The following is a 27,241-nucleotide window of genomic DNA, read 5'->3' as shown; positions in this document are numbered from 1 at the left end:
AAAATCTGCATGGGAGCTAATGGAAAGACTTGTTGATTCTTTGGCTGTAATGATCTTATTCTCTTCCCTTTGTTGATTGCTTTTGTTTTGTTTTGTTTTGTTTTTTTAATACCTAATGTTTTGATAAAGCTTTTCTCTTTCTCTAGAAAATATTAAATTTCAGTTTTGGGTTTGTTTGTGTTTTTTTTTTCTGCTGGGAACAGTAATATTATTATCACTTCTAGAATTTCAGTATGCATCTAAAATCATAATCCTGCTACTGCTGCTTCAATAGTTGGGTTATTTTTCTTGTTGCTTTTCCACTTTGATAAAAGCTTCAATGTATTCTCCATTGATGGCCGATCAGATGGCCTACTCCTAGTGCAAAGTGTAGCAAGCTCAAGTACCAGTTTTATCTCCTCTTGCACCGGAAGGTTTGTACCAACTTCATTCTCATTGTAAATTTCTCTCATAACAACTTCCCTTGACTTGTTGTGTATGCATGCTCCTAAATTTGTCAACCTGCCATTGCTTAAAATTTCCAGCATGATCTCCCCAAAGCTGTATACATTCCTCCTCTAAGGGTAGTTTGTGGGGTTTAAATAGAAAATTTCTTTTTTTTTCTTTTTTTTTTCAGCTTGGGGTGTATTTAAGGATAGTTTGGGAAGATACTGGGGTTTTCTTAGAAATTGTGAAATTTTAAATTAAAAATTGGGGTGAACTTAGAACATGGGGTGAACTAAGAGAAGTGTGGGGTTTAAATAGAAAATCTCATTAAAAATCTTATTAAAGCATTGTTTCTCTCTTATAATAATGTCATCAAATAAATAAAAAATAAAGAGTTAACTATAGTTAAACTCATGGACATGTGTCATCTTATGAAAAGGGTGGTGAGGGTACATCTTAATTTAAAGTGATAAGCAAAAATGCTCCCCAATTGAAAATACGAGAGAATCTTTTGTAATATAATTATAATTAAGGATAGTTCTTTGTTATTTATATTGAGCATATATCTTATTGGAGTAGTAAAATATCTTTTAGTTAATGCGAAGTACATACAACCAACATAACCGATAGATACATGTTAGGCAAGTTGGCCAAGGCTGTGCCTGTCCCGTTGCATCTGAGTTTGATTCTCCCTCCTGTATATTAGAGTGGTTTAAAATATCATATTGTCAAAAAAAATGCATAAATACGTGGTGGAGGATGGATTGGAGACCTATAAATTAATATTAGATAGATATGAACTTAACATCTGGCTGCATGAAATTTCCCAAGGCATGACAACAGCTCCAAGATATTCAAATTATCATATATATAAATCCATTGTGGGGCCTTAAAATCATTGCTTCTTCATAAAGAAGACATAATATAATGATGACCCAAATTGAGCACAAATAACTTGGTCATTATATTAGAACACACAAAAAAAAAGCTTACAGGTGAAGGCACTACAAACTTTCCACCTCTAAACTTGCACGCTCTTCGACCAAAAAAAAAAAAAAACACTTGCACGCTCCTATTTTTGGTGACATACAAAATTGGTTTTGATTTTACCATACCTACAGCTTAAGTACAAGGCCTATAGGACAATGATCGCTGCCAGTTATATCCGGCAGAATGTACGAGTCATGAACCTTGTCAGCCATGGATTCTGAGACAAGGAAGTAGTCAAGCCGCCAGCCTAGTTCAAAATCCAAGTAAATCAGAGTTTTGTTAGAAGAAATAATAATAACAAAGAAAGCAAACTTTCGAGCAAAGAAAAAAATCTAGCGTAAAATATAAATATTTTGGCCTCACACAGAAAATTGCAGAACAAAATATGCAAATCATGAACACTTAGAATGTCTGGTTGAAGAGAACACTCAGAACAAAACTACATGTTTTAAAATAATACCATTAACTACTTCAAATGCAATGGCAAATCTGAATTATCAAAACTATGAATATAGGAGTGGGAAATACCTCTATTAAATTTGCGTCCACCATGTCGATAACCCCAGTAAGTATAGCCAACAACACCAGGGTGTTGCCTTCTAAAGGTATCCACAAATCCCCTGGATAAAAAGTTTGAACCAAAGGATTGCCTTTCTTCATCTGTAAACCCAGCACTTCTTTTGTTTCCCTGTAGATGTATCAACAAAAAACAACCCCATAAATAAAACTGGCATTATATGACAAACCACTGGAGAGACTGGAGAGGCATAGCACTCCCCTACTTATGTTCAATTTACCACCTAAATTTTTTCCATAGAAAATGTCAATATCTGGAGGGAATATGGCGAAAGTACAGGATTTGTTTTGAAGTGACACCACTGTAAAAATTGCTACCTTTACATCTCGTAAAACTCTAATAGGATGTTTAATTTTTATTTGCCGTTGAACTTACTGCTCAAGTGTGCTCATTATGATAGTCAAATTTCACATCAATCCAAAATCTCAAATCTTCTTGATTGATAGGTTGTCTTTGATAAAACTTATGTGTAATATTAGAACAAATCCTATAAAACAAATCCTACAAAACGTTATTCAGCAGTGCTGAACTTTACACCAATGTCAATTGTCCCTGCCTCTTTAGAGTCCCTTCATATTCATACAAAGTCACCCAAAAAGCATATGTATACTGCGTTTTCTTTTAAGTTGGAATTAGGGGAACACCATCTCAAGTGCTACCAGTTATTATTTCATTTCAAGCTGAGGTGCTAAACAAGAGATACTTATCTAACTAAAGCCTAAAGGCATCCTAAACTGGCCGAGTTCAATAATACACTTTCTCTACTGCAGATAGAAACCAGAAATTTGGCAATGGACATAATGGAATTCTAAGTTAAACATTTTTTTGGTGATTAATTTGTTGGGTGAAGCTTGGTGGTCTTTATTTTGGTTCATTAGGTTGGTTTTAAAGATTTCACTTTTTCCATTATTAATATCAAAGATCTTGACTCATCTTAACATTTCATTGTCTTACAAAATTTAAAACGTTTAGAATCATTAAACAAATGCATTATCGTACATTATGTTATTTTTAAAAGATTTTTGTGAGTTGATATATTACAAAGAGTATATAGTTTTTCAAGGTTGAGTGATCAATCAGGGAATCATAAAAGTTCTTTGACAACAAATCAGGCAAACTTACAGCTGGGTTATAAATATCTATCTCTTGATGAGCACAATTCAGATCACCTGTTAAAATGACAGGTTTTGACTTTTCCAGCTCCTGAATCAACAATGAAAGCACCCATAAGCATCAAGAAATTACCACAGAATTTTCATAACTATGCTTTTTCAAAAGCAGATAAAATTTTAAGAAAATGAATATTCAACCGAACAGTATTTGTGCCCAATTAAACTATTTAAGGTTATAAGCACCGAGACATGCTGTATAGACCAATTTTGGATTCTTCAAATTTGAGGAGATATGACAGGCATGCACTAATCAGCCAGAAGAGAAATCAGTTTTCTAAATTTAGAATTGAATATATTCAAATTGAATTTGGTTGTGCTGAGTATTGACTTGAATATTAATATTAATATGATGGTCACGCACTACTCAAGTAAGATGTATTCAACATAAATAACGATAAATTCTGCCTGTATAAAGGCATTGTGAAAAAAGGAATTAAGTCCAACAAACAAACAAAACCCTGCTAGCAGAAGATTTTCTGAGAAAGAACAAATAAAACCACACTTACTTTCATGTAATTGCTGAGAGATGGATCCCATTCATTAATCCTGTATGACTAAAAAAATAAAATGGAGTTGTTAGCTAAGCAGAATACTACCCCATGTAATTAGGCTGCAAAGGACTCAAGGTCAATACCAGTCTTCTCAAACCATCTCCAGAATTAGGAACATATCCAGTTATCAGATAAAATGAATCAAACTCTGCTGTTATAATCCGCCCCTCACTATCATGATCTGATATGCCAATGCCATATCTGACTGAAAGTGGCTTTATCTGTCAGACAAAAGCCAATATTGACTAGCAGTTTAATAAGATAACCAAGATAAAAGAAGAAGAAAAAAAAGGTTGTTTTTCACCAAGATAGTTTAGAATGGACTTAATTAATCAAATTCATTTCATTCTTAAATCCCAGTAACGAAAGTAACATTTGCAAATTTCTTAGGCAAACATAGCCAGTCTATATTTCGAGCAATATAGCATACATTTAGAAACATTTCTATTCTCAAAATCGCATTTCCTTAAAAAAAATTCTTAAACAACCTAGAAACAAGATTCTGCTAATCACTAGACCCATAAGTTTCAAGTTCAGTATTGGTTTTAAAAGCTCACGTATGTGATAAAAGACAAAGGAATCTCCATTTTGTTAAAAGCTCAATTATGCGATAAAAGTTAGGCTGACAGCCACGACGCTATGCAAGACGCATAAATGGATAGTATTATACACAACAAAGAGAAGTAATCAAATGCATGTTGTAAAGACGTGAAATTGACTGTCATCATGAAGAAAGAATACAGTATACCCTTGAAATCATTGCAGTTCCTGAATAACCGAGCTTGGAAACACTACATGTCCAGAAGCTATTCTCATACCCATCTATCAGAGACCTTTTCACATCTTCAACATCCTTCTCCTGTTCCCAAACTTAATAAATGTGATTATACATAACACAAAAAATGCTATAAGAAAGCTATATTTGTAATGAACACTAGAAATTAGCACATTAAGAAGGACACCACATTTACATAATTGAAGGAAAAACTGACTGACTCCATTCAGATTTTTTAACCACCAATGTCCTCGAAGCACAACACCATAACTCATAAGGTTTAGCTTGATTGTCTCAACTAGAAAAAAGAATTTAAAATTACCCGTGACACAAATAAGAATATTCCAGTTCCAAAAAATTCAATATTTTTAATGGAATAAATATTTGGAACTTTACTAGTCACAAGAATCCAATCCTATTCACAGGAGAACCTACCTGAAAATGAATTTTGAGCCTTAAATTGGCCCATAATGTTAATACAAAAAGAATATTAGGCAATTCATGACATTTCTTAACAGGATTGTCGCCCAATGCTCAACATGTGAGAGGGCTTAGTATAGAAGCCAAAGAGTCAGTCAATTCTTTACCAATCACAAAGCAATATATGATGTTGAAACAAAAAAAAGTAACTGCAAAACAATGATGTGTCAACAGTATCATCAAAGAAGAGTTTAAGCTTCAAGAAGCAAAAATAAGAACTAAAATACTTGCCTGCAGTTTGGTCTCCTGCAAACACAGTACATCAAAATCTTCCCTTTGGGCTAGCTGCAAAGCAGAGAATCCCTCTAACTTCAATAATGCCCTTAAACCATTGACATTCCAAGACATAAGCTTCAAAAATTTAGTATCCTTAGCAAGCGGTGGAAGTTTCATGATTCTAGGATTATAAGGAATCCAATCTTTCTGAGGTTTCTTATGTGCAAGAACTGTCCATGGCTCAGCTACTTTATCATCAGTTTTGACATCAAAATTAATAGTTTCTGAAGATGTTTTCTTTCTTGTCCTCGAGAGCTTGTGAACTGGATGGATAACAACGATACACCAGTCCTCTTCATTAAGTGAACTGAACCCAGATAAACATATGAAATAAACTCAATTAAGAAGATTCGTGGAATCATTTTACAGAACCTGAAAGGTCTTCTGATTCAATTGACAACTTCTCCTTTTTCGTTGCAACCTTGCTACAGCCTATCACAGTTTCACTCTTAACTGACGAATGGTTTAACCTTCTCTTGTAACGTTGAAGTTCACCAACCTCCGAAACAGGGACATTCTGAACTTGGTCTCCATCAGATGATATTTCAGCCTCAGTTTTCTCTGATGCATTTTCAACACAAGTGGAGGCTACTTGTTCTTCTATTACCAGGGAACCTTCACCTGAAAATGAAAAGGAACTCCTAACCATTCAAGCCCAGAGAATAAGGCAAACGGAAGAAAGAGTTTGGAATCATTATTTTATAAAAAAGTTTCTTCTTTTGCTACATCTTCAGAGAAGTACATGAGAATAATAGATATTACCATCTTTCTTCTTTTCCAAAAAGCACTTCAAGGCAGCCACAAGTTCAAATTTACGGCCTTTGGCAGAAACCCCAGCATTTCTGACAGGCAATTTAAAGTTCCAAATCATTGTAGAACATTTAACATGTACAACTCAAGGACACCATATTGATCAACACCATCTAATCGTTAACTTATTCCACTATCCATAGAAAGAAAAGGAAATTACTACGTTTATAGAGGGAACATTCCTATTGGACTCACAAGGAAGGAATTGACACTTGGAATGTTACCTCAGTGTTGTTCTGAGTTGTTGAACTGTCATTGCCTCGATTCTCGCAGGGTCATTCTTAAAACTCTCAATCTCAACCACATCGCTTTCAGCACCATCATCCTAAAAGATTTAATCAATCGACATCAAACTAATGCAAACTACCCATACCCAACATAAAAACAAGAACAAAACAAAAAATACAAAAATACAAAAATCAGCATAGAGGCATGACATATAACCTTGACAATAGGTTTATGAGGGCTTGGGTTTGTACCCATTGATTCTTTGAATGTCTTATCCTTTTTATTTTCCTCAAACATGGGCTTTGTTGTTTTAGCGGAAACAGGTCTTCTAGGCACTCCTTGAGTTGCTCGTAATCTAGTAAGAGAAGCCAATGCTCCAGTTCTCAAATTCCTTGGAGCTACTGCAAAGCTACCGATGTTGGTCAGTCATTTCAACTGTAGCTATGAAATTGAAACGCAGAAAGTATGTAAAACACAGCCTAAAAAAACAAATTAAAATATAAAACCGGGTGAGACTGAGAAATGTTTTGAACCCTAATTGCAGAGGTTGAATTTGATTCATGGCCTACTACTACGAAGGAGGAACTGAGGATAGAGAGTCCTGCACTGCACCTTTTTGGTTTTGTTTCTTTTCATTTTTCGGGTACGAGGATGAAAAATATGACCCTCCAATGCAGTGAAAACACGTGCGGCCGGTTAAGATATCAGAAGTATAACCTCTGTGGCTCCGTTCAAAAAAACAAAACAAAAAACCCCTCTTGCAAATCTGATTCTTAAGTTTTAGGTATTGCAGTACAAATTACTTTTAAATTTTTTTTTTAAATTTTTTTTTTTTGATATTCTAGACTATTCCAAGATATGGGAAAAGGGATTGAACTCGTGTGTAAAGGGACGGGTGATATTCTAGATTAATTTTCACGTTTTAGGTATAGCTTTATGAATTGTTTTTCATTCTGAATGTGTTTATAAATATCAAGAAATTTTGAATAATTTCAATACTCATGTATTACATAAGGAAGAAACCCATGCCAGTACAAAAGATGGATGCTCAAACTTTTATATGATTTTGAGGCCATTATCAAGAGGTGGTTTTTGACATTATACCAAAAGTGGAAATTTTATGTGGCACATTAAGCTACAGAGACTTTAGGTAATCCTCTTGGATTATCAAGGAGTGCAGTAAACTCGTGTGACATTATATTAAAAGTGGGAAAGATGAGGTAAGAAGGTTTTTTTTTTTTTTTTTGGACAAAAGGCGATAGAATTTTACTATATCAAGAATAATGAGAATAAGGGACAGACTGTAAAGGAAGGCATTCCAATAACAATATGGCAGTCATGTGTAAAACTTCTCCAATGACCTGAGCTAGCCGAAAAACTAACACGATCTGGAGAGAATCACTCTCGAAATTAACTTTTCTAAAACCCCTTTCAACCGTCATAATTTCTCTGAATCTAGTTCAATGACATTAAGAACCAAAACTAGCTGCTAACCGGCATGACTCTCCTAAATAGACTAAGAACACTTAGCAAACTCAATTAAGTTTCTAGAATCATAAAACAAAACAAACATAGAAAACTCTAACAAACTAAATAAAAATAAAAATAAAACCTAGAACAACACCGGAAAAAGGAAAGCCAATCGCATGATCTTCCTTTGGAACATGACAAAGGGAGCACCATCTAATTACTCGAGGGCATCAATGCACTAGTGCATAGTGAATCTACCATGACCAAGCCGCAACACCTCAAAGAGGAGCCTGGCAAGAAGAGGCACTACCAAAACCAACTCGTATTTGGGACAATAGATTTGCCAGAAGAAGAGTAGATCGACATAGATCCACCTAAAGCCGGAGAACACCGAAGATTCAACGGGATCCAGGGAAAAACCCCCGGATCTGAAGGTTTCTCTCTCTTTTTCTTTCCCTCTCTCTTAACGGCTAAGGTTTGTATAATTCTACATAGATGAGGTAAGAAGTTAAGAACCCTAAATGACATCAAAGTTTTCCTTTGGTGAATATAAAAGTTAATGCGGCTAATGCAAAACATCAATGACAATATCATTTTCATCATTGAGATAAGGGTTAATGACAATTTAGTACCTTATGGTTATACCTTTAAGATGTGTTAATCCTTACCTTTTCAATATTTATAATAGCATACCCCATCTTTTAAATTTGTTACAATGTGGTTCCACCGTTAGAGTTTCTGTTAGATCTCGTCATTTGTTGCCTACTTGGCACTATGGGTCCCATATTTTTATTTTTATTTTTATTTTATATTGATTAACATATAATAAAAAAATTGAAGAAAAAGATAAATAAAAAAATCATGGAACTACTCATCCAAACCAGCTCCCGCCTTCCTCCTGGTCGATTTCTTCTCATTGACCACTGTCCATCGCCCACATCCCAACCTCCCACCCCCATCAAAGCTCTAGCCAACCTCTCTCTCTCTCTCTCAATCATAATCTAAAATATCGATAATATCAATGAAATATCGATGATATTATCGTTTTTTCTATTCAAGAATATTTTGGAACGTATCAATACGAATACCGTATAAATATTGATAATATCAAAAAATATTGATGTCGATAATTTCTTTCACACTTCAGCAATATATTTGGCCAAAATATTGCTATTATATCGATATGATGAAGGTAATGAAAATTTTGAAGAGTTATTTACACTAAAACCCCTTGAGGTTTCTTGTGTTTTCACAAAACCTCCTCAAGTCTCAAAAATTACACGAACACCTAGGCCTCATCATTTGGCCCGTGGGCTCATGGGCCGATGGGGGCCTACCAAGCCCATCGAAAAAAAGCCCAGCCCGGCCTGTTATGGGCTTTGAGGTGGCCCGAGCCGCCTTGGGCTGGGCTAGGCTTGGGTGTCTGAAGCCCAGCCTGGCCCATAGACCCAGCCCGGTTAAGCCCAAGAAAGCCCGACCCGGCCCACCCACAAAAGCCCAGCCCTTTAGGCCCGCATACATATATAATTATGTATAAATAAGAGTATAGGTTTAGGATTATATCACTTAAATCACATATATAATTTGTTTCATTTCATTTACTTTTCTTTACTCATTCCTAGTTTATAATTGGATGATTAGCACATTAATTTGTGTCAATTATTAAGACAACAATTATATATATAAATAAGATGAACAACATATCATATCACCAAATATAATCATATTATGAAACATAATTGTACCACCAAATATAATCATGCTTTTCTTGAACACATCACCAAACATTTGCATATTTATAATACCATCCTTTAAAAAAAATATTTTTGTTTATACTTATTATTTTTTAAAATTATTTCTTAAAACATATTACGGTCTAATTATGTAATAACCTCAAAAATAATACTTGGTTTTATTATTTTTGTGGAAAATCTTATTAAGTTCTGTGACTTTATTGGGTGTTTTATGAATTTGGTTTGAGGTAAAAATATTGGAATTAAGTGAGTTTAATCTCAAATTTAGCCCTTATTATTAAGTTTATGATTTTTTCAAATGAAGTAGGCCTGTTTCGGCCCGGCTCGTTGGGTTTAGCCCGGCCCGGCCCAGCCCGATGGGCTTTCTCAAGCCCAGCCCATGGGTCGGGCTTGGGCTTTGAATTTTCTAAAAAAATCCGGCCCAGCCCATTGACGAGCCCTACGAACACCCCCCTGAGGTTTCAGTTTATTTTCACAAAACCTCTTTTCGTTGATTGTTTGTCCAAAAATTGATGATTACATTGAGAAAAAAAAAGGCTAACTTCAAAACACCCCTTTGGTGTTTAGGGTCATTCTCAATTTGGTACACACCTAATGTTTTATGATTCGATAAATTTACACATTCCATTACTTAGACAGTCTAGTCTTCTGTTAAATGAATGACATGGCAAATGAGGAACCCACTTTTGCGCTGATGTGTCAATAAAAATCATTAAAAAAAAATCATTAAAACATCAATATATTATTTAACACTTTTAAAACATAACTTAAAAAACCCAACCAAAAAAAAAAAAAAAACCCAGCTCTCTCTCTCTCTCCCAGCCACATTCTCCGACCCACTATGTTCTTCCTCCCTCCCCCCCTCTCTTTGTCAACAACCCAACATTCATGAGGCTCTTGATTGTTAACCCCAGAATCGCGATTCAACTGTTCATCATTTGGCTATACATATTGAACCCGAAATCCAACTTCAACCCACCTGACGCTAGCTTTTTAAGCGGCATCGGTGGAAGAAGCAAATTGGACCCAGATAAGGACCAGACCCGCTTTTCAACTTCCTGGTCTTCCAGAGTTCAGCTTTCTTGCCGGCTTTGCTGCGGTAGCAGAGTTGGACCTGGCTGAGACAAGTGCTCCAAAGGGGGAGTTTTCGAGTTAGTTGCTAAGATGGTGAAGAAAAAGAGGAGTTTGGGTGCGTGGGCTTTGGTTGATAAGGATGCAAGAGGGAATGGGTTCAAGAGTTGCAGAGACTCTTGACTATTGACGAAGTGGGGTTTTTGTGTATGTTGTGATGGGATTGGATGCTACAAGAATGGATCATGTTGATGCTCAAAATGGTTCTGCCAAGATTGAGTCCAACTTAGTGATGATGTGTGATGGATGATGGATGAGGGTGAGGACCTTTACCAAGTGTGTGAGGATTTGAGCAAGCGATAAACATATAGAAGACAAGATATACGTGGTTCACCCGAATGATGGGCTACATCCATGAAGAAAGATGTTCTCATTATGATAATGTTTGTTTACATTTGTACAAGGGGATTAGACCCTAATATAAAGATAACAAGTGAGAAGTCAAGCCCAGAGATGGGATCCAAAAGAGATAGTCCCTTTATCAGGGGAGAGTAGTCTTCTTTTATAGGTAAGAGGGAGTCTCAATCTCTTGTAGTTTTCCGATGTGGGACTCCTCTTGCTTTGCTTAGAGTTGTGACTTGTGGTAATGCTTCTTTGGCTAAGGTGATGACCTTTCAAGGCTTGACACTTGGATGATCTAGCCTAACTAGTTGCTCGGTCAGTTACGGTACCAACAGTAGTCCCCCAAGTTCGCGAGTAAGAAGGTACTTCTTGGTTGGGGACTTGTAATTTTAAGTGCACTGGCTGAGCAACACCACAGTTCGTCTTCCAAGCTGTATAGTGCACTACCTATAGTCCCCCAAGTCCCCGGGTAAGAAGGACATTGGAGGGAGGGAACTTGCAACAAAAAGTCAAGTGGTTTTCAAGTCCCAATTTTTGTCATGCAAAGGTGCCGAAGGGCGGGGGTGCCAAAGGCGATGTGGCTAGGCACGGTGGTGCCAAAGACGACACAAAGCTTGCATGTCGCAAGACAATATGGCCAGGCATGGGGGTGCCGAAGGTGACACAAAGCTTACATGTCGCAAGACGATGTGCTTAGGCACAGGGGTGCCAAAGGCAAAGTGAGTTTGCCAAATGCACGACGGTGCTAAAGGAAAAAATGCAAGTGTGCATTTTTATTTATTTATTATTATTTAGGAAAGAATAATAATAATAATAATAATAATATATATTTTTATTTCTAAAGCAGCTTGAGTACCTTTGGTGAGCAAAAGTTGGCATGTGAGCTCCAGGAATACACGGCATGACCCGTGCCGTTCGGTAAGAGGTTTGAAAGCCTCGGGCTTGGGCCTTGTTTTTGGTGTTTTTTGTTTTTGTTATGCACGTGCCCTACCGATCGGCAAAGCTTGGTCGAGAAAATTATTGACTTGTTTTATCGCGGCTAGGTCTTTGGCTAGGTCTCGAGAGAACTGTGAAGGCTTTGGCAGCTAAGCAAGAGAGTGGTCTGGGCTATTGGAGCTGCCGGTAGAGGTTGTTTTGGCTAAGAACCAAACAGTATGTTTCCTCCTTGTTCGTAGCACAGACCCTGCCGATCGGCAAGGGTGGATTGGAAAGAAAAATGTAAGGCCTTTCACCTATTTAGCAGGAAGGTTGCTCACGTGGGTGTAGTTTGTAGGAAGAAGGCCTTCGTTCACGGTTCCTACTGTTTCAGTAAGCGGTATTCGGAAGGAGGCTGCGGCGCCAACACGTCCTCGGCAAGCTGACCTGGAGCTGTGATTTTCGTGGGCCTCTATTCAATTTCACACGGCCCTTGCCATTCGGCAAGGGTGGCCTTGGAGATTTCTCGAGGTTTTGGTTCGACATGATCTAGTTTTGGAGGAGGGGCTGGCACAATCTCGGCTTCAGCAAGGTCCTTACCGATCGGCAAAGGCTCAAGGTCTTTGTGAGCTTGGTGTCGGAACCGGGGGCTGGGCCCCTTGAAATTTGGTCGTGGGTCTGCGATGGTGGCTAGGGAATTTTTAGAAGGAGAGTGTCGTCTCATAGCTTTGGATCGAGACTTGGTGCTCAGTAAGGGAGAGTTGAGCTTTGGCCTGTAACAGCAAAGAGAGAGGTACCCTCGCAGTTCCACACAACCCTTGCCATTCGGCAAAGGTGGATCAAAATTTTTTTGTTGAGATGACAGTTGGAAACTCACGGTGGTTGCAATTCGGCAACTCATGGTGGTCGCGTCATCTTCCTAGTTTCGGTAAGATTAGTTGGGTTTACTTTGGAGTCGAGCTGTGAGGGCTGATTCAAAAGCGGGGATGTTGGGCAGATTCAGGAGCTTGGGGACTTGGCTGTTGAGAGGACCGTGAGGTCCCACGAATGAGGCAGATTTGATCGGTGGGTGCTCATGGTTTTGATCTTTTAAGAATTTTGGTATGAATAGGCTGGGAAGATGTCTTCAAGCTCCGTCGTAATCCTACTAAATCAATTGGGTGCTTTCGAAGGTGCCGTAGTTCACTTGCCGATCGGCAAGAGTGTTGCCGATGGTTTTTGGAGGTTGGATGGGGACTGTCCGCATAATCTATAGTTGGCCTACTCATTGGCAATCAGTTTGGTGGGCTTGGGTGCCTTTTGAGAACTATTATCAATTTGCCGTTCAGCGTGTATGACACCATGGGTGTCTTGAGAGATTTACCGAGAGGTGAAAGATGACATCTATTTTCAGTCGATGAGAGGTGCCGAGAGACATGTCACGTTCTTCCCCTATTCTTCTTTGTGTTTGCTCCAGATGGGCATGTCTCAGAGATGCTGAAGGGTAATAGATTTTGTCATCGAATTGTAAATTCCCATTTGAGAATTAAAAAGGGGGTCCTAGTTGATGGTGGTAGCTTCGGCAAGTTGGTGCCATGAAGCCTAAAGTTTGCCTTGGCAAGTTTGGTGTCTTTCGCATACTATCTTTTTCCTTTGTTGAAGATATCATGGGTGTGTAGATCAATTTGGTGGCTAGGTGCTGTTTGGTTTGGTTGGATGTGTTGTGCGGCACTTTCAATCTTTGGTTGTCCCCAATGCATGAGATGCTGTTAGGCAGGCCTTGGTTTGCCAGCCATGAGATGTTATTTGTATATCTGTCGACAATTTTGGGGTAGGAATTGGGTGGCTTGATAAAAATTACTGGTATAGAGTTCCAAACCGTAGCCCCATGAAAGAGTAATAGCAAGCATGGTTCTCTGAGTTGTGAACTTTCTGAAGCATATGGTGCTGTTTGGAGGATGGGATGCCGTTTGGCTTGGCCATTTAAATTGCTCCAGACTTTCCTATATGGCAAATAGGACAAAATAGTATTAAAATGAGAATGAACGAAGTCTAAGCCACCGATTGAGCCACTTGAATAATATATGCAATCATTGAATTGCATGCTTACGAATATACTAAAATATAAGATAAGAAAATGTGTTGTATCTCTTAGAAATAATGCACGTGGCTTTTCTTGATCCCAAGAATAATAAGTTCCTTCAATATTAAATAATTTGTCAAAATAATGGATGTGCCACTTATCTGATGGAGGTTTCGACAAGAGTAGTGTCTTCGGCATCTTGATGCCTTTTGGTGACTCATAGTTGCCTCATCACAGGTATTGCCAAAGGACAATTAAGTGATGTTGATGGTAAGGATGCCGAAAGGCACTGAATAAGGGAGAATCGACAAAGGCTTCTTGTGTCGATTCCCACAGACGTCGCCAAACTATTGATGCTCAAAATGGTTTGGCCAAGATTGAGTCCAACTTAGTGATGAGGTGTTATGGATGATGGATGAAGATGAGGACCTTCACCAAGTGTGTGAGGATTTGAGCAAGCGATAAACATATAGAAGACAATATATACGTGGTTCACTCGAATGATGGGCTACGTCCACGGAGAAGGATGTTCTCATTATGATAATGTTTGTTTATATTTGTACAAGAGGATTATACCCAAATATAAAGATAACAAGTGAGAAGCCCAGCCCAGAGATGGGATCCAGAAGAGAGAGTCCCTTTATCAAGGGAGAGTAGTCTTCTTTTATAGGTGAGGGGGAGTCTCCATCTCTTGTAGTTTTCCGATATGAGACTCCTCTTGCTTTGCTTAGAGTTATGACTTGTGGTAATGCTTCTTTGGCTAAGGTGACGACCTCTCAAGGCATGACACGTGGATAATCTAACCTAGCTAGTTGCTCTGTCAGTTACGGTACCAACAGATCACATCTTATTTGTCTTTTTGGGTTGGAATTGGTTGACTTATATAGTCATTTGTATAGATATAAGAAGTAAAGGCTTCAACCAACCTCAGTTATTGGCTATGGAAATTTCATTTGCAGAACATGTTTGATATGTTGCTAGTGGCTAGGTCAGTTTTGTAGGTGTGTGATTAGATCAATTCTATAGTGGTTGTAAAGGTTTCCTTTTTTATTTCTTGTGGAAAATTTTGAGTGAATTACTTGGGTATGTATGTTTGTTACTTGTATTCCATTTTGTGTTTTGGGGTTTAACTAGATCTTCATTCTTGACTGTTGAGGAAGAGAAGGTGAGAAGGAGAGAGTGGGTTGGGGAAGGGCGTATCTGTGGGGCTTGGGTCAAGGTCGAGAAGGGACTGTTGGGGTGGGTCAGTGGCGAATCTGTAGGGTGTGGCTAGGGGAGAGAGAGTTTTTTTTGGGTGGGTTTTAGTTATGTTTTAAAAAAATTTATGTTTTATTATTTTAAGGATTTTTTTATAATTTTTATTGACACATCAACACAAAAGTGGGTCCCTCATTTGCCACGTCATCCATGTAATAGAAGACTAAACGCTCAAAGTAACATAATTTGTAAATTTATCGAATCTTAGAACATTGGGGGTGTAAATTGATGATATTGAAACACCGGGGTCCAAATTGAGAATGACCCCAAACCCCAAGAGGGTGTTTTGACATTAGCCCAAAAAAAAAAAACTTATGCAAATGTCAAAATTTACTCAATGAAGTATATGCAATCTAATCTTGAAGACCAACTTTGCCATTTGGAGAATTTTTTTTGTATAAAATCATAAATCTTTGGATAAAAGAGTTTCGTGAAAACAATTTAAAACCTCAGAGAGTGTTCTTGTAATTTCTAAAACCTCAAGGAGTTTTGTGATAAAACCGAAAACCTTATGAGGTGGTAGTGTAAATAACTCAAATTTGAACATTTCTATATGGTACTTAGTCACTCATGTATCTTACCATGTAATGTATAAATTGTAAAATATTGTAGAAAATCATTATAAATAAATTATTATGATGTGTTTAATCTTCTTTCATTAATTACTACATATTTTCTACACTCGCAGTATTTGTCGGCTCGCTATATAATCAACTTAAATCAGTTAAACCCATCATGCAATGCATTTCCTTCTAAATTTTTTGCGATAAAGTAATAGATAATTGACTAAATAAACATCCCCCAAAGTTTCTAGAAAAAATTCCAAGTTTTTCTTACAATTTCTGTGGTTCTTATTCAATTTTTATCGATATTGATAATATCCCGATATTTCCATTGAAATTTCCGTAATTTTAAATTACCGATATTTTCGAAACCATCGATATTGTAAACCTTGCTCCGAACAATCTAACAATATTTGCCAACAAAAAATGTTTTTTTTTCAAACATTTTTACTCAACCAAAGAAACACAAACATCTGCAAAAATTTCCAAAACTTATCAAGACACCCCCACCCCAAAGCCTAACCCCCCTCCTTCGTTGAATCCAGTCGCCGCCTCTATCATAATATCTCTCTATCTTTCTCTTTCTCGGATCTAGACTTGACAAGCTACTGTGTCGGCGTTGCAACGGCCAAAGAACTTGGCGACGAAGAGTGCCACATGACCTTGGGTTTCGGTGGTAGTTGGATCTTTTATTGTGGTTGGGCTGTGAACTCCTCGATGGATTTGGAGTTTTAGGCTTGTCGTATCTAGATAGATAAGCTGGGTGGGTTGAATAAATATCGAGTTTGGGCAACAGTTGTTGGTTGGTTGGGGGAGATTGGAGTTATGGTGAGAGAGAGAGAGAGAGAGAGAGAGAGAGAGAGAGAGAGAGAGAGAGAGAGAGAGAAGTATAGCACCAGATCTGGTATATGAAAAGCTAATACCAGATCTCCTTTTTTTGGTTTGAATTTTGAGTATTACAATGATGATGAATATGGTTTTGTTGACATCAAGGATGAAAATATCAGCCGATATATCCCTTTTTTTTGGTGTCGATACAAGTACAGGGGGTAAGCCTATTTCTTCCTCCTTATCGGCAATATATCCCCAATATCCTCGATATTTACCAATATTTTTCGATACCAGACAAATAACCTAGAAATTTGCCTTCAGTTTGTTATGTTTGGCCTCAACCCGAACACCGAACCGTAGGCTTCGATTTGGCTATTTTGAAAATCGAAACCAAACCATAATTGATGAAAACCGACCACTTCGGTTAACCGGACTTGGTGGTTTGGTTTGTTTTTTGGCTTTCTGAGAGAGAGAGAGAGAGAGAGAGAGAGAGAGAGAGAGATGGAGAAGAAGAAGAAGAAGAAGAAGAATGAAAAAAGAAGAAGGAGACGGGGAGAGGGAGTGAAGACTGATATAAGAATGAGAAAAAAAAAAATAGAGAGAGAGGGACTAATGAAGGCAAGACAAACGGAGAGATTGAGAGAGAAGAAAAAGAAAAGATTGAAACTATGTATTATATTATATATATATATATATATTTCTTATAATAATATTATATATATAATATTTTTTAATATCTTCAGTTTGGTTTGGTTAAACCGTGGTTTTGAATATTGCAAACCGTACACCGAACCATATATTTCGGTTTGGTTTAGGTTCAAACCGATGATTAAAAAAAATTGAAAAAAAACCAAACCAACCCAACTCATCGGTTTGGTTTGGGCGGTTTGACCGGGTTACCGGTTTGAATAATGTTGTCTTTGTTGTGTTTAAGTCTAATTGTATTTATTTTCAAGATTTTCATCCCGCATTATATACACCTACATTTCATCATATGCATATCTTATACTTATTATATTTTGAATTTTGTTTCTTCAATACATTCATTGATAATGTGCTTAATATCTATGAAAGTTTCACTTCAAAATTCCTTGTTTTAAAGCCAATATCTATCTTTTTTGTTGATTTTCACCGGTACCTAAAACGACATCGATATATCCTCAGAAATATCCGTAAATTGAAGGCCCGATAATATATATATATATATATATTGCCGATATTTTCATCCTTGGTTGACATTCAGATCTACCCTCTTGATTTCATCTCCCATTGACAGGACCCGACCCAATTTCCGCTTTGGAATCCGAGTTGAATCCTGTGCGTATCCGACATCTGGCGAAATGTCGGGCATAAAAGACCTTTTTACCCTTATCGTCTCAAATTCTTTTCAGATTTCCCTTAGACTTCTGCCGAAATTTCGGCAGAGTCTCCCCTGTATTTTGACCAATCCCAAAATTTTCCACCTGTTAAACAATCAATAAATTCACACCAACTGCCAGAATATCTCAAGTAACCAATCTCAATTCTAGTTTCTCAGTTTCAACTAGATATTAGAGTATTTTCTAAATTTTTCAGGGTTGTAAGGATTTTCTACAACACTCTACCTGACTTTGAGGCGCGGAAGCTATGAATGGCCCGGTGGTGGATCCCGCGTACTTCTACGGCCTGGGGGCGAAAAATAGGTTGAAAATGTGAGTGGATAAAAACAATGTTCTTGAAAACAATTTTTATAAACATAATAACCCCCTAAAGAAATAAGAATAGATCTAAATCGAGGGTTTGTCTATATTTCAATATAGAGTATTCAAATAAGCATGTAAAAACCTACTGATGACTGTGCTTGTATAACTGAACCAATATGTAAGGATATAAATGCACGAATATTAAGAAACTAATATAAAATAACTGAAAGTCATACTTGAATAAAAGAAAACTCAAATCCTCTGAAATTACCACCTATTTGTACCCCTGTCATGTCCGTCAATTCCCCTGGCAGGTCTCGGGCGCCACGCAGTCTACCCGAGCCGCAAACTGGCGAAATCAGGGGATTATGATCAGCCTGTCCCGCCGGCAGATTCCTCGATGACACTAAGTCAGCTCGAGTCGCTCTGGCAGGATGCAGGGGACCGTAGTCAGCCTGATCCGCAATCCTGGCAAGTCTCGGGGACACAGAGTCAGCCGAGCCGCAATCCTGGCAGGTCTCGGGACACCAAGTCCGCCGAGCCGCAAATCCTGGCACTCACGGTCCGAGCGTCCCCGAAACTCGTGAGGTAATTGCATTGACATAAACTTCGGACTAATAGACATTCCAACTGTGGGTAATCACCAAAGAAAATTACGAGGTTTTTAAAATAAATTCCTTTAGAAAAATCTGATCTTCTCAGTGCTTCTATTTCATCTGCCATAAGCCTTCTTTTTCTAAACTCTTTTGTAAGTAAGCAGCGCATATGGAACTATACTAATCCTCGGAAACATAATAAAACTTATTCAGATAAACTCCTTTATTTATTTATGAAATTTAAGTTCAGTTATATAAATCATTTATATAACTCATTTAGATAAAATCATTTATGAAAGAAAGTCCACTCAAGATGGTCCGAGCTAATTTGACCCTTTCCCGGCTTCAACCGGACCTTTGGTGCGATTATCCATAACTAGTAAATCAATAAACTGCTGAATAAAAAGAATTTAAACTAAATACCCTGGTTAGAAATACGTGCGCTCAATGTTTAAGTTGATTTTTATAGTTATCTTAAGAGACCCGAAGCCTTACTAAGCGATAAACTGCCAGATTTGGGTCCACGATTTCGATGGCCAATCTTTAAGGTTCCTTACAGAGGAGGAACCATGTTCTCTTTGGTCCGAAACGGACGGTCATATTAGCCAAAATCACGTTATCGCTTAAAATCCAAACCCTAGCCCCAGGGTTCGCGATTTCGGAGTATCCGAAACTCCGATCGTAATCCGTCGAAGACTTCATTCATCCCAGCATGACCACACACCTACAAATGACCAACCTATGCACGACACTCACAAAACTGCACCAAACCGCGGTCTAAGCCTCCACGAACACTTTCCCGCCCTAGAAGTTTCTTCAAAATTCCCAGATTTCCATTCACCCCCCTTACTTTTCTCTATTAAAAATGTGAGGGCCAGAAGATATTATCCTTACTTTTTAGATATTTTATTTCCACCCATTCCCCATCCCCCTCTGTTTTTTCACCCACAAACCCAACACCCCCAAGAACCACAACCCGCAACCACCCAGACCTCCTCCCCTTCCTCTCCCCCATATTTCTTCTCCCCACCCACCCACCAACCCTCCACCACCACCACCCCCCTTCCAATCCTCAACCTGCAGAACCCCAAGGGAGAGGGACAGCGCACAAGAGGAAGATAGAGAAAGAGAAAGATAATGGGTTTTATTTTTAGGGTTAATTACAATTTAATACATTGTTGTTACACTCTTAAGACATCTTAGTCCCTATCTTTTCAATTTTTACAATGACATACCCCGGCATTTTAAATTTGTTACAGCGTGATGCCACAATTAGGTTTTCGTCAGATCTCTTTGTTAGTTACCTATGTGGCATTATGGATCCCACATTTTTTTTCTTCTTTTAAATCTCTCTCTCTCTCTCTCTCTCTCTCTCTCTCTCTCTCTCTCTCTCTCTGATTTCTTCATCCCCATGACCACCACCTACAAGCTCCAACCCACCCTCCACCCCAACCCGCGACCACAGCCCCACGAACCTAAACCCAGCCCTGATTTCTTCTCTTCCCAGATTTATTCCCCCCCCCTCCCCTGGAGCCGATTTCTTCCCCCTTCCTTCCTCACGATTTCCTCATGAATCCTACTCCTCTTGGTTTTTCTGTAAATAACTTGAGTTTATGAAGATGGCTTCTAAGCTGGGTTTTGAGTCCTGTTGGGTGGACCGGGCTGTTAATGGTGCATGGGGACTTTTGAGTGAAAAGGAGTTTCTTTTGTTGAAGGTCTGAGGACTTTTTGGCTGATTGTTGTCCATGGTCCATGGATTTTCAGAAGAAACTGAGAAAAATGCAAAACCACGAAACAAAAGGAAATGAGGTGCCAAGAGAGAGAGAAAGAGATTTTTAATTTTTAATTTTCTGTTTTTTAATATTTTATTCATATTCAAATTTTTAAAAAGGAAAACACATGTAGAGCCCGTAGTGCCACGCAGACAACTAAGAGAGAAATCTGATGGAAATCTAATGGTAGAATTATATTATAACAAATTTAAAAGGCCAGAGTATGTTATTGTAAAAATTGAAAAGATAAGAACTAACATGTCTTAAGGGTGTAACTACAGGATTAACCATTATTTTTATATATTTATTTTCTTATTTTGTAGTTGATTTTTGAATATTTATTCAAAATTTAATCAATTTAAAATTTAAAAAAGCGAAGTTGTAACAAATTTAAAATACCGGAGTATGTTATTGTAAAAATTGAGAAGATAAAGATTAACATGTCTTAAAGATGTAACCACAGAGTACTAAACCGCAAATAACCTTGAGATAAAACATCTCTGTATAGGAAATGACACTATCAGTATTATTATGCCTATTGTTAACCCCATCCAATGTGTATGAACAAATAAATATGAGGGGCCAAGAATAATGGATTACAGCCGCAGGCAAAATCAGACGGGTTCCGCATAGAGCTACCATGTAAGAAAATTAAGAACCTGCAATCGAAATCCCCTCTAACCTCAAAACTCTGCAAAATCTCTAATCTAAGCCTGTAATGTAATGTACATCAGCGCTTGGGTAATGATCGGGAAGAACCCCTCGAAACTGAGAAACTGAAACACCTCATCTCAACAGCCAAACCTGTTTCTCTCACTCCCTCAACTTTTCTCTTCTACAAAAATTTCATTTCTCAACGCTTGTTCACACAGGAAGCTGGATTTCGACGAGGCCTGGGTCATTGTGATTCGGAAAACAATTGTGTTTCAATTGGAAAATTATCCAAGCCAGGAGGAGATAACGGTGGAATTGCCGAGGGGTGAGAAGCATCGTCTGTGAATCCCAAGACCCTTCTGGCAGTTGCTTGAGAATCTATTATTTTACCCATCTTTCTTGAAGTAATTGCTCCTGATGTGGATTCCCTAGAGGAGTTGCTACTTTCCACAGATGTCAGGAACTGATCTTTTGATAAAGTTGTTTGTGCAGCTGATGCAATTACGGAGCTGAAAACACCCGATTCCCTCAAACCTTGTATGATGACCTGCACCAGAAAGAAATCAATAGGCTTGAGGATTATAAGCTCACAACTACAATACCGGCATACAAAATTAGTTACCGTATTATTTAAACCAAGAAAGAAAAAACAAAGCAGGCTATGGAACTAACCATCGGTGCAAAAATTCGAGTCAAGATGCCCTTCCTCAAAAGTTTTAAGTTGAGCGCTTTGTCAGTCCACACAATGCGTTCCCGGTACCTAAATCAACAGAAGGGAGTTCTCCATTAGAAAGCTTAACACATTTCAATTTGCGACCTGTTTAAACCTGATTATCAAGGAGTTTTGGCCATTTCTTGTTTGAAGAAATACTTTTCTTTGTAGGAGGCTAAATGACAACTGTTACTAATCAAAAACTAGAAAACCCACAATGAAATGATTCATGTCATTTAGTGCCTAAATGTTTCCGCACTGTCACATGACAAGTGATGCCACACAAGCTCTATTAAAATCTAGTATAGTGAAATCTTTTGGTAATTTTCATAAACTATTACCAGCTAAGCATTTCCTCCTCTGTTGCAGTTGAAGCAATTATGAATGCCTGTCAAAGATAAAGGGGAAAGAAGTGTAAGCAAGCAGGGACAACTGCACTAATACATACAGAAATTGACACTGAAAAACCTATATACAGAAAAGAACAGTTCCGGGACATCTCCAACAAATCTTCAAAATATACCACAAAATTAATGATCCTAACAAATTTACAAACATGACAAACATATATCAAGACTAAAATAGCTGCTAATATGTCAAGGGAACAAATCAGAATAAAACATAAGGAGCCTAAGAAAATAAGACTGACATGATTTCCAGCTGAAGGGGGGGGGGGGTTAAAAGTAAAATACAAACGATGACACAGGGATAAGAACTCACAGCTCTATCAAATTCCAACATGAAGCATCTCTTAACGTCCTCCTTGGTAGGTTTGCAACCACACCGATCACGTCTAGAGGTCAAATCTGAAAATTTTGGATATGTATAATGCAGAACAGCAGCCTCATCCAATTTGATCTCACTATAAAACATTACAAGGATAAAGAAGTAAGTGTTTATATAAACTTGCCATATTTGACCATAATTTAGAAACCTTAACATTTTGTAGATAAACAGAACACCAGTAATCAACTATACGAGGAAAGAGCTATTATATTAAAAGAAAGGACATTGTCCTTTAAATTGAGAAAAGGTTGCAATGACTAGTCAATTATAAAAAGATGGACAGAACTATTATATAGGTACATGTTTAGAAAGTTGATAAAAAAAATTTAGATAGAATGGCCATACTTTGGTGTCTTCATATAATTGTGCCATCTGTGTGCACCGTTAGGGCGAAGGTGATCTTGAATTCGAGCAGCTGATTTCCCATTTCCATATGTTAGAAAATAGTTTGGATTACCCCGGGTTGCTTCTTTATAATTTCCAAAATATACATCCTTTGGAAGATGGTCATAGTTCTTTTTGAACATTGACACCTACAACACCATAAACAATAAACGATATTAGTGGATGGAAATTTTTTGTGTTGTTTTATTAAAGCAAGAAATGTAATGATTTTAATAGCATACAAAATAAACTTAGCAGCTTCCCTGGTCGTGCATTTGGCAAATTTTTTATTTGTGTTGTTTCATTTTTGAGAAATCATGCTGCTCCAAAATTACCAAAAACAATCTATGACTGAACACAAATCAATTTTTTTCAGGGCATGAAAATATATATATTTTTTAAAGGAGAGAAGAAAAAAAGCCATGGAGACCATGTTCCTGACCTTCACAAACTATCAGTTCTACCTGGTATTACAAAACTTAGACAGAAAGCATTGGAAGAATGAAATGGAAGAAATTATACCTCACTGAAAGGGTCCTTGATATCATCTTGCTCTACACTACTTTCCTGAGAAAACAGAAGCATATGTGAGCATAACTGAAACTTTTTTCTCACATTAATATTAGTGATAAATTTGAAACGCAATGAGTGGGGGTAATTTCTTGACATCAATATAAATGCATCATTATTCTTCTTGATAAGACAAAATAAATGCATCATTATTTTTTAATAGGACAATATAAATGCCTCATTATTAACAAGACTAAAATCCACATTCAATGACGTGGTCTAGCTTAGCAGGCATGGGCTTAGCCAAGTTGGCTAGAGCAGATGTGCTCCCCACTTTGCACCCAAGTTCGAATCCCCCTTCCCATAGTTTACGTTAGATTAAAGTAGATTATCTTTTGTATCAAACAAAATGATGCAATCTAGCTAATACTACAGAATTAGCATTCCTCTAGAGAACTAAGATAAAATACTGTATTGAAGATTCTTCTAAATCTTTTTTTTTTTTTTTTCTGGCTTGGCTATCCCACTTAGCCGAGCCATTTCCTTTTATGCTACCGGAGTTTGAATAATGGAAGACAGCCACTCTTCACTGTATATTTTATGGCCTCACATGGCATCTAATGCATGAAAAGAATCTATCTCAACAATCACTTACATAATTTGGAAAGACAACCATATCAACATTTCTAGGCACATCGGACAACAACTGTCTCAAAGAGTACTCCTGAGTGCCTGCTGGATATATTAACTCATCGGTATCAAGATGGATGATCCAATCCATGCCAGCCTCCTACAATGGCAGAAGAAACTATTACCAACTTTATCCAGATGACCAAACAAGCAATTGTGATGAATTATGCAATGCAAGATAAATTACATACCCTTGCCATGACAATAGCCATCTCCATGTTAAGGGATTGCTTCACAAACAACTCATAATTACACGGTTTATAGAAGAAGCTTGAAAGCCATGTCTCGTTCCAAATCCGACTGAGCACCGCACATATAAATTTAGAGACAAAACAAAAAGTATGAATAACCCATCAGATCAATAGTAGTAAGAAAAAGGATAGAACAACAAAACTGTCTTTGTCCATTACAAATATTCAACAAATGAAGAATCTCAATTAGTATTTTTCCATGTCAAAGGTCTGCCTACACCTGGGATTGAATTTCACTTCAACAAGGAAGAAGGGAATATCGATCATCTGTTCCTCAATTGCCCAAATGCAGTTTCATTGTAGAATAAGTTCTTTGCTGTGGCAAGGCTGAATTGGGTGATTCTGGGTTCTTGTGTTCAGTTATTTGTTGAGAAAAATTGTGCCCCCGGTAAAGGATAAAAGGAAAAATTCTTGTGGAAATCCTCTATGTTGCCTTTTTTTTTTTTGGGTGGTTTGGTTAGAATGAAATGCCAGAATTTTGAATAAAAACTGGTTGTGGAAAAGAATGTTTCTGGCCGCTGTTGGCTTCAATCTCTACTGCATTTACAGATATGTTGGTGATTCGTTGTGTAATTGAGTGTATCCAAAGGACAGGACAGCTTCTATTTTTGTCTTGTTTTGCAGGTGGCCTTCTTGCCCACTACTGGACAGCGTTATTTTATGCTCATGACTTTATTTAACAATGTCTCTATCTCTTTTTATTTTCTCCTTTAACAACATTCATCTCCTTCAAGTTAACACTCTCGAACTTAAATGTATTTTGCACATTTAAAATCTACAACATTCAAAGGTTCACCAATCATAACTCCTTTAGTTTTTCATCAGATAATTGGGGAAAGGATCCATTCAATACATTTGGCACACTAACATCGAAAGTAAACTTCTTTATCTCACACTTACCCATTTAAGAGGCGAATTGGAGAAAATAAAATAACCTATTTAAAATGAAAGGGTACCAACCTTTTAGCCTGCTGCTCCTCCAATTCCCTTGTCCTGTATATAACCTTCACTCCCTGTAATACAAATTTTGTGTCCCATAAGAACTTGGATAGCCAGAACTAGAAGGGCATTAAACTTGTATATACATTATTTGATTTTGAAAAGTTGTTCACTAGCAAAAATTTTAAGTGAAGCATGCAACTTGAACTCACCGGAATGCTTTCAAAGACTTTAGATACATTAGGGGATGCAGCCTTGCCTTCCACAAAAAGGAAAAAGGTTGAAACTCCAATAACCTTATGATAAAAGATCCATGGCAACGTTTGCTCTAAACCAGCGGAAGTGCTTGTTTGAATGCATATCTGACATGTAAAAGATTACAGACGGTTCATAAGATGTTCATAAGATGTCACATGCATTATTAATCAGAATGACTTTAAAAATGCTAAAGAAACCCAAAAAGTAATCTACAATAGAACAAATATCTAATGATGCCCCATGAATGATCCCCAGTTCATATGACAATCACCACTAATCAAGCTCAACAAGAGACCTATATAAGCACAACCCAGATGCCAGATCCCAAGATCCAAACAAAATCAACCCCCAAAGACTAGAAGAAACTCAAATCAAATCCCAAAAACCATCAATCCAATTCTATCAACCACAAATCACAGCCACAAAAATTCAATCAAATTGAACACAATAGAAAGCACACTGACCTTGGGCCTCAGATCGGACATGTAATCGAACTTCCAGTCCTTATAGTAGGGGAAGGAGGGCGAGTGGCTCCGACCCAGAAGATCGACGCAGTCGGAACCCGAAGAATGTGAAGCCTGGACTGGGGGCCCACCCAAGTCGACCATGCCAGGGAACTCGTGATGGTCAGGTGCCCATCGGGTAATGGGGTCATTGAGACCGCCACGCCATTGGAGAACGAAGGCGAAGCCGGCGAGAGTTAGAGGGAGGACGGTGAGGAGCAAGAGAAGGCGGGAAGCGAAGGTCTGAAAGGAAGAAGATGATGCAGACGACGACGACGATGACGAGGAAGAAGAAGAAGAAGCCGAGGTGGGTCTGGAAGAAGAGTAGAGACCCGCCATGAGAGGTTGATGACAGACAAAGAGAATGAAGACAGTGGTCGTTGCATATATAGAGAGAGAGTTTTGAATTGTAACCGAAGGAAATGGGAGTTGGAAACCTGAAGGAGAGAGGGACCGAGAGACGTTTTGTCGTTGGTGGTGTTATTGCCGTCCTCAGATTTTTCCCCCTTTTTTTTTCCTTACATGAAGAAAGTTTTCCTTTTTCTTTTTTTTTAATCAGTATGATTCATGAATTTCGAACCTTACGTGAAAAAAGTTTCCTTTTTATATTTTTATTTTAATCAGTATGATTTAAGAATTTCGAAAGGATACTGTTTGCCTCCTTACCTGTAACGAGATACTGTTTTCCTTATATACGAAACTAATTTATTAAAATCATAAAAAGAAAAACTTCTGCACACATGTCACACTGTTATTGACAAAAATATAAGAGTTCTTACTTACATGATAAGGACGAAAGTATTTTCCATTTCGAAATTGCAAGACTCATCTAAGAAACTATTATTTGACGAAGAATATCTGTATAAATAAATAATCAAAAATCAAAAATATCAA

The 27,241-nt window shown here is 37.6% G+C and overlaps 2 protein-coding genes across 5 annotated transcripts; both read right to left on the bottom strand.

Moving 5' to 3' along the window:
* Positions 1 to 1,267: 1,267 nt before the first annotated feature.
* Positions 1,268 to 7,983, bottom strand: LOC117635173 (DNA-(apurinic or apyrimidinic site) lyase, chloroplastic). Of its 4 annotated transcripts, none has more exons than XM_034369518.1 (12): positions 7,898 to 7,983; positions 6,502 to 6,694; positions 6,282 to 6,382; positions 6,010 to 6,089; positions 5,620 to 5,868; positions 5,203 to 5,510; positions 4,465 to 4,575; positions 3,800 to 3,937; positions 3,672 to 3,719; positions 3,116 to 3,196; positions 1,945 to 2,104; positions 1,268 to 1,663 (listed from the first exon to the last, which is right to left on the bottom strand). In XM_034369518.1, the coding sequence occupies exons 1-12, from the start codon at positions 7,966 to 7,968 to the stop codon at positions 1,542 to 1,544; spliced, it is 1,662 nt and encodes a 553-aa protein (XP_034225409.1). In that variant the 5' UTR covers positions 7,969 to 7,983; the 3' UTR covers positions 1,268 to 1,541. The 4 variants fall into 4 exon arrangements, with proteins under 4 accessions (XP_034225409.1, XP_034225410.1, XP_034225412.1 ...); XM_034369519.1 differs by having other exon boundaries at positions 7,910 to 7,983; XM_034369521.1 differs by lacking the exon at positions 7,898 to 7,983 and adding an exon at positions 6,819 to 6,912 and having other exon boundaries at positions 6,502 to 6,686.
* Positions 7,984 to 21,128: 13,145 nt separating this feature from the next.
* LOC117636018 (glycosyltransferase-like At3g57200) lies at positions 21,129 to 26,926 on the bottom strand. Its single transcript, XM_034370443.1, has 11 exons — positions 26,309 to 26,926; positions 25,799 to 25,948; positions 25,608 to 25,660; positions 24,588 to 24,696; positions 24,362 to 24,496; positions 23,719 to 23,763; positions 23,158 to 23,345; positions 22,747 to 22,888; positions 22,368 to 22,414; positions 21,987 to 22,074; positions 21,129 to 21,861 (listed from the first exon to the last, which is right to left on the bottom strand). Exons 1-11 carry the CDS (start codon positions 26,684 to 26,686, stop codon positions 21,559 to 21,561), a joined length of 1,638 nt encoding a protein of 545 aa, XP_034226334.1. The 5' UTR covers positions 26,687 to 26,926; the 3' UTR covers positions 21,129 to 21,558.
* Positions 26,927 to 27,241: the final 315 nt, after the last annotated feature.

This window comes from Prunus dulcis, chromosome 7 (assembly GCF_902201215.1).
Source record: "Prunus dulcis chromosome 7, ALMONDv2, whole genome shotgun sequence".
NCBI classification, from domain to species: domain Eukaryota; kingdom Viridiplantae; phylum Streptophyta; class Magnoliopsida; order Rosales; family Rosaceae; genus Prunus; species Prunus dulcis.
Note: the sequence above shows the minus strand (reverse complement) of the source record. Positions and strands in the feature narration are given on the sequence as shown.

Excerpts from the sequence above, each read along its gene's own strand:
- LOC117635173 (XM_034369518.1), bottom strand. The coding sequence starts at position 7,968 with ATGGTGCTCCCTTTGTCATGTTCCAAAGGAAGATCATGCGATTGGCTT. Across the intron at positions 6,695-7,897 it reads TTTTTCCGGTGTTGTTCTAG|CTTTGCAGTAGCTCCAAGGA; the intron begins GTTTTATTTTTA and ends CAACATCGGTAG. Across the intron at positions 6,383-6,501 it reads CTCATAAACCTATTGTCAAG|GATGATGGTGCTGAAAGCGA; the intron begins GTTATATGTCAT and ends TAAATCTTTTAG.
- LOC117636018 (XM_034370443.1), bottom strand. The coding sequence starts at position 26,686 with ATGGCGGGTCTCTACTCTTCTTCCAGACCCACCTCGGCTTCTTCTTCT. Across the intron at positions 25,949-26,308 it reads TGTCCGATCTGAGGCCCAAG|ATATGCATTCAAACAAGCAC; the intron begins GTCAGTGTGCTT and ends TTTACATGTCAG. Across the intron at positions 22,075-22,367 it reads GAGGAGGAAATGCTTAGCTG|GTACCGGGAACGCATTGTGT; the intron begins GTAATAGTTTAT and ends CTGTTGATTTAG.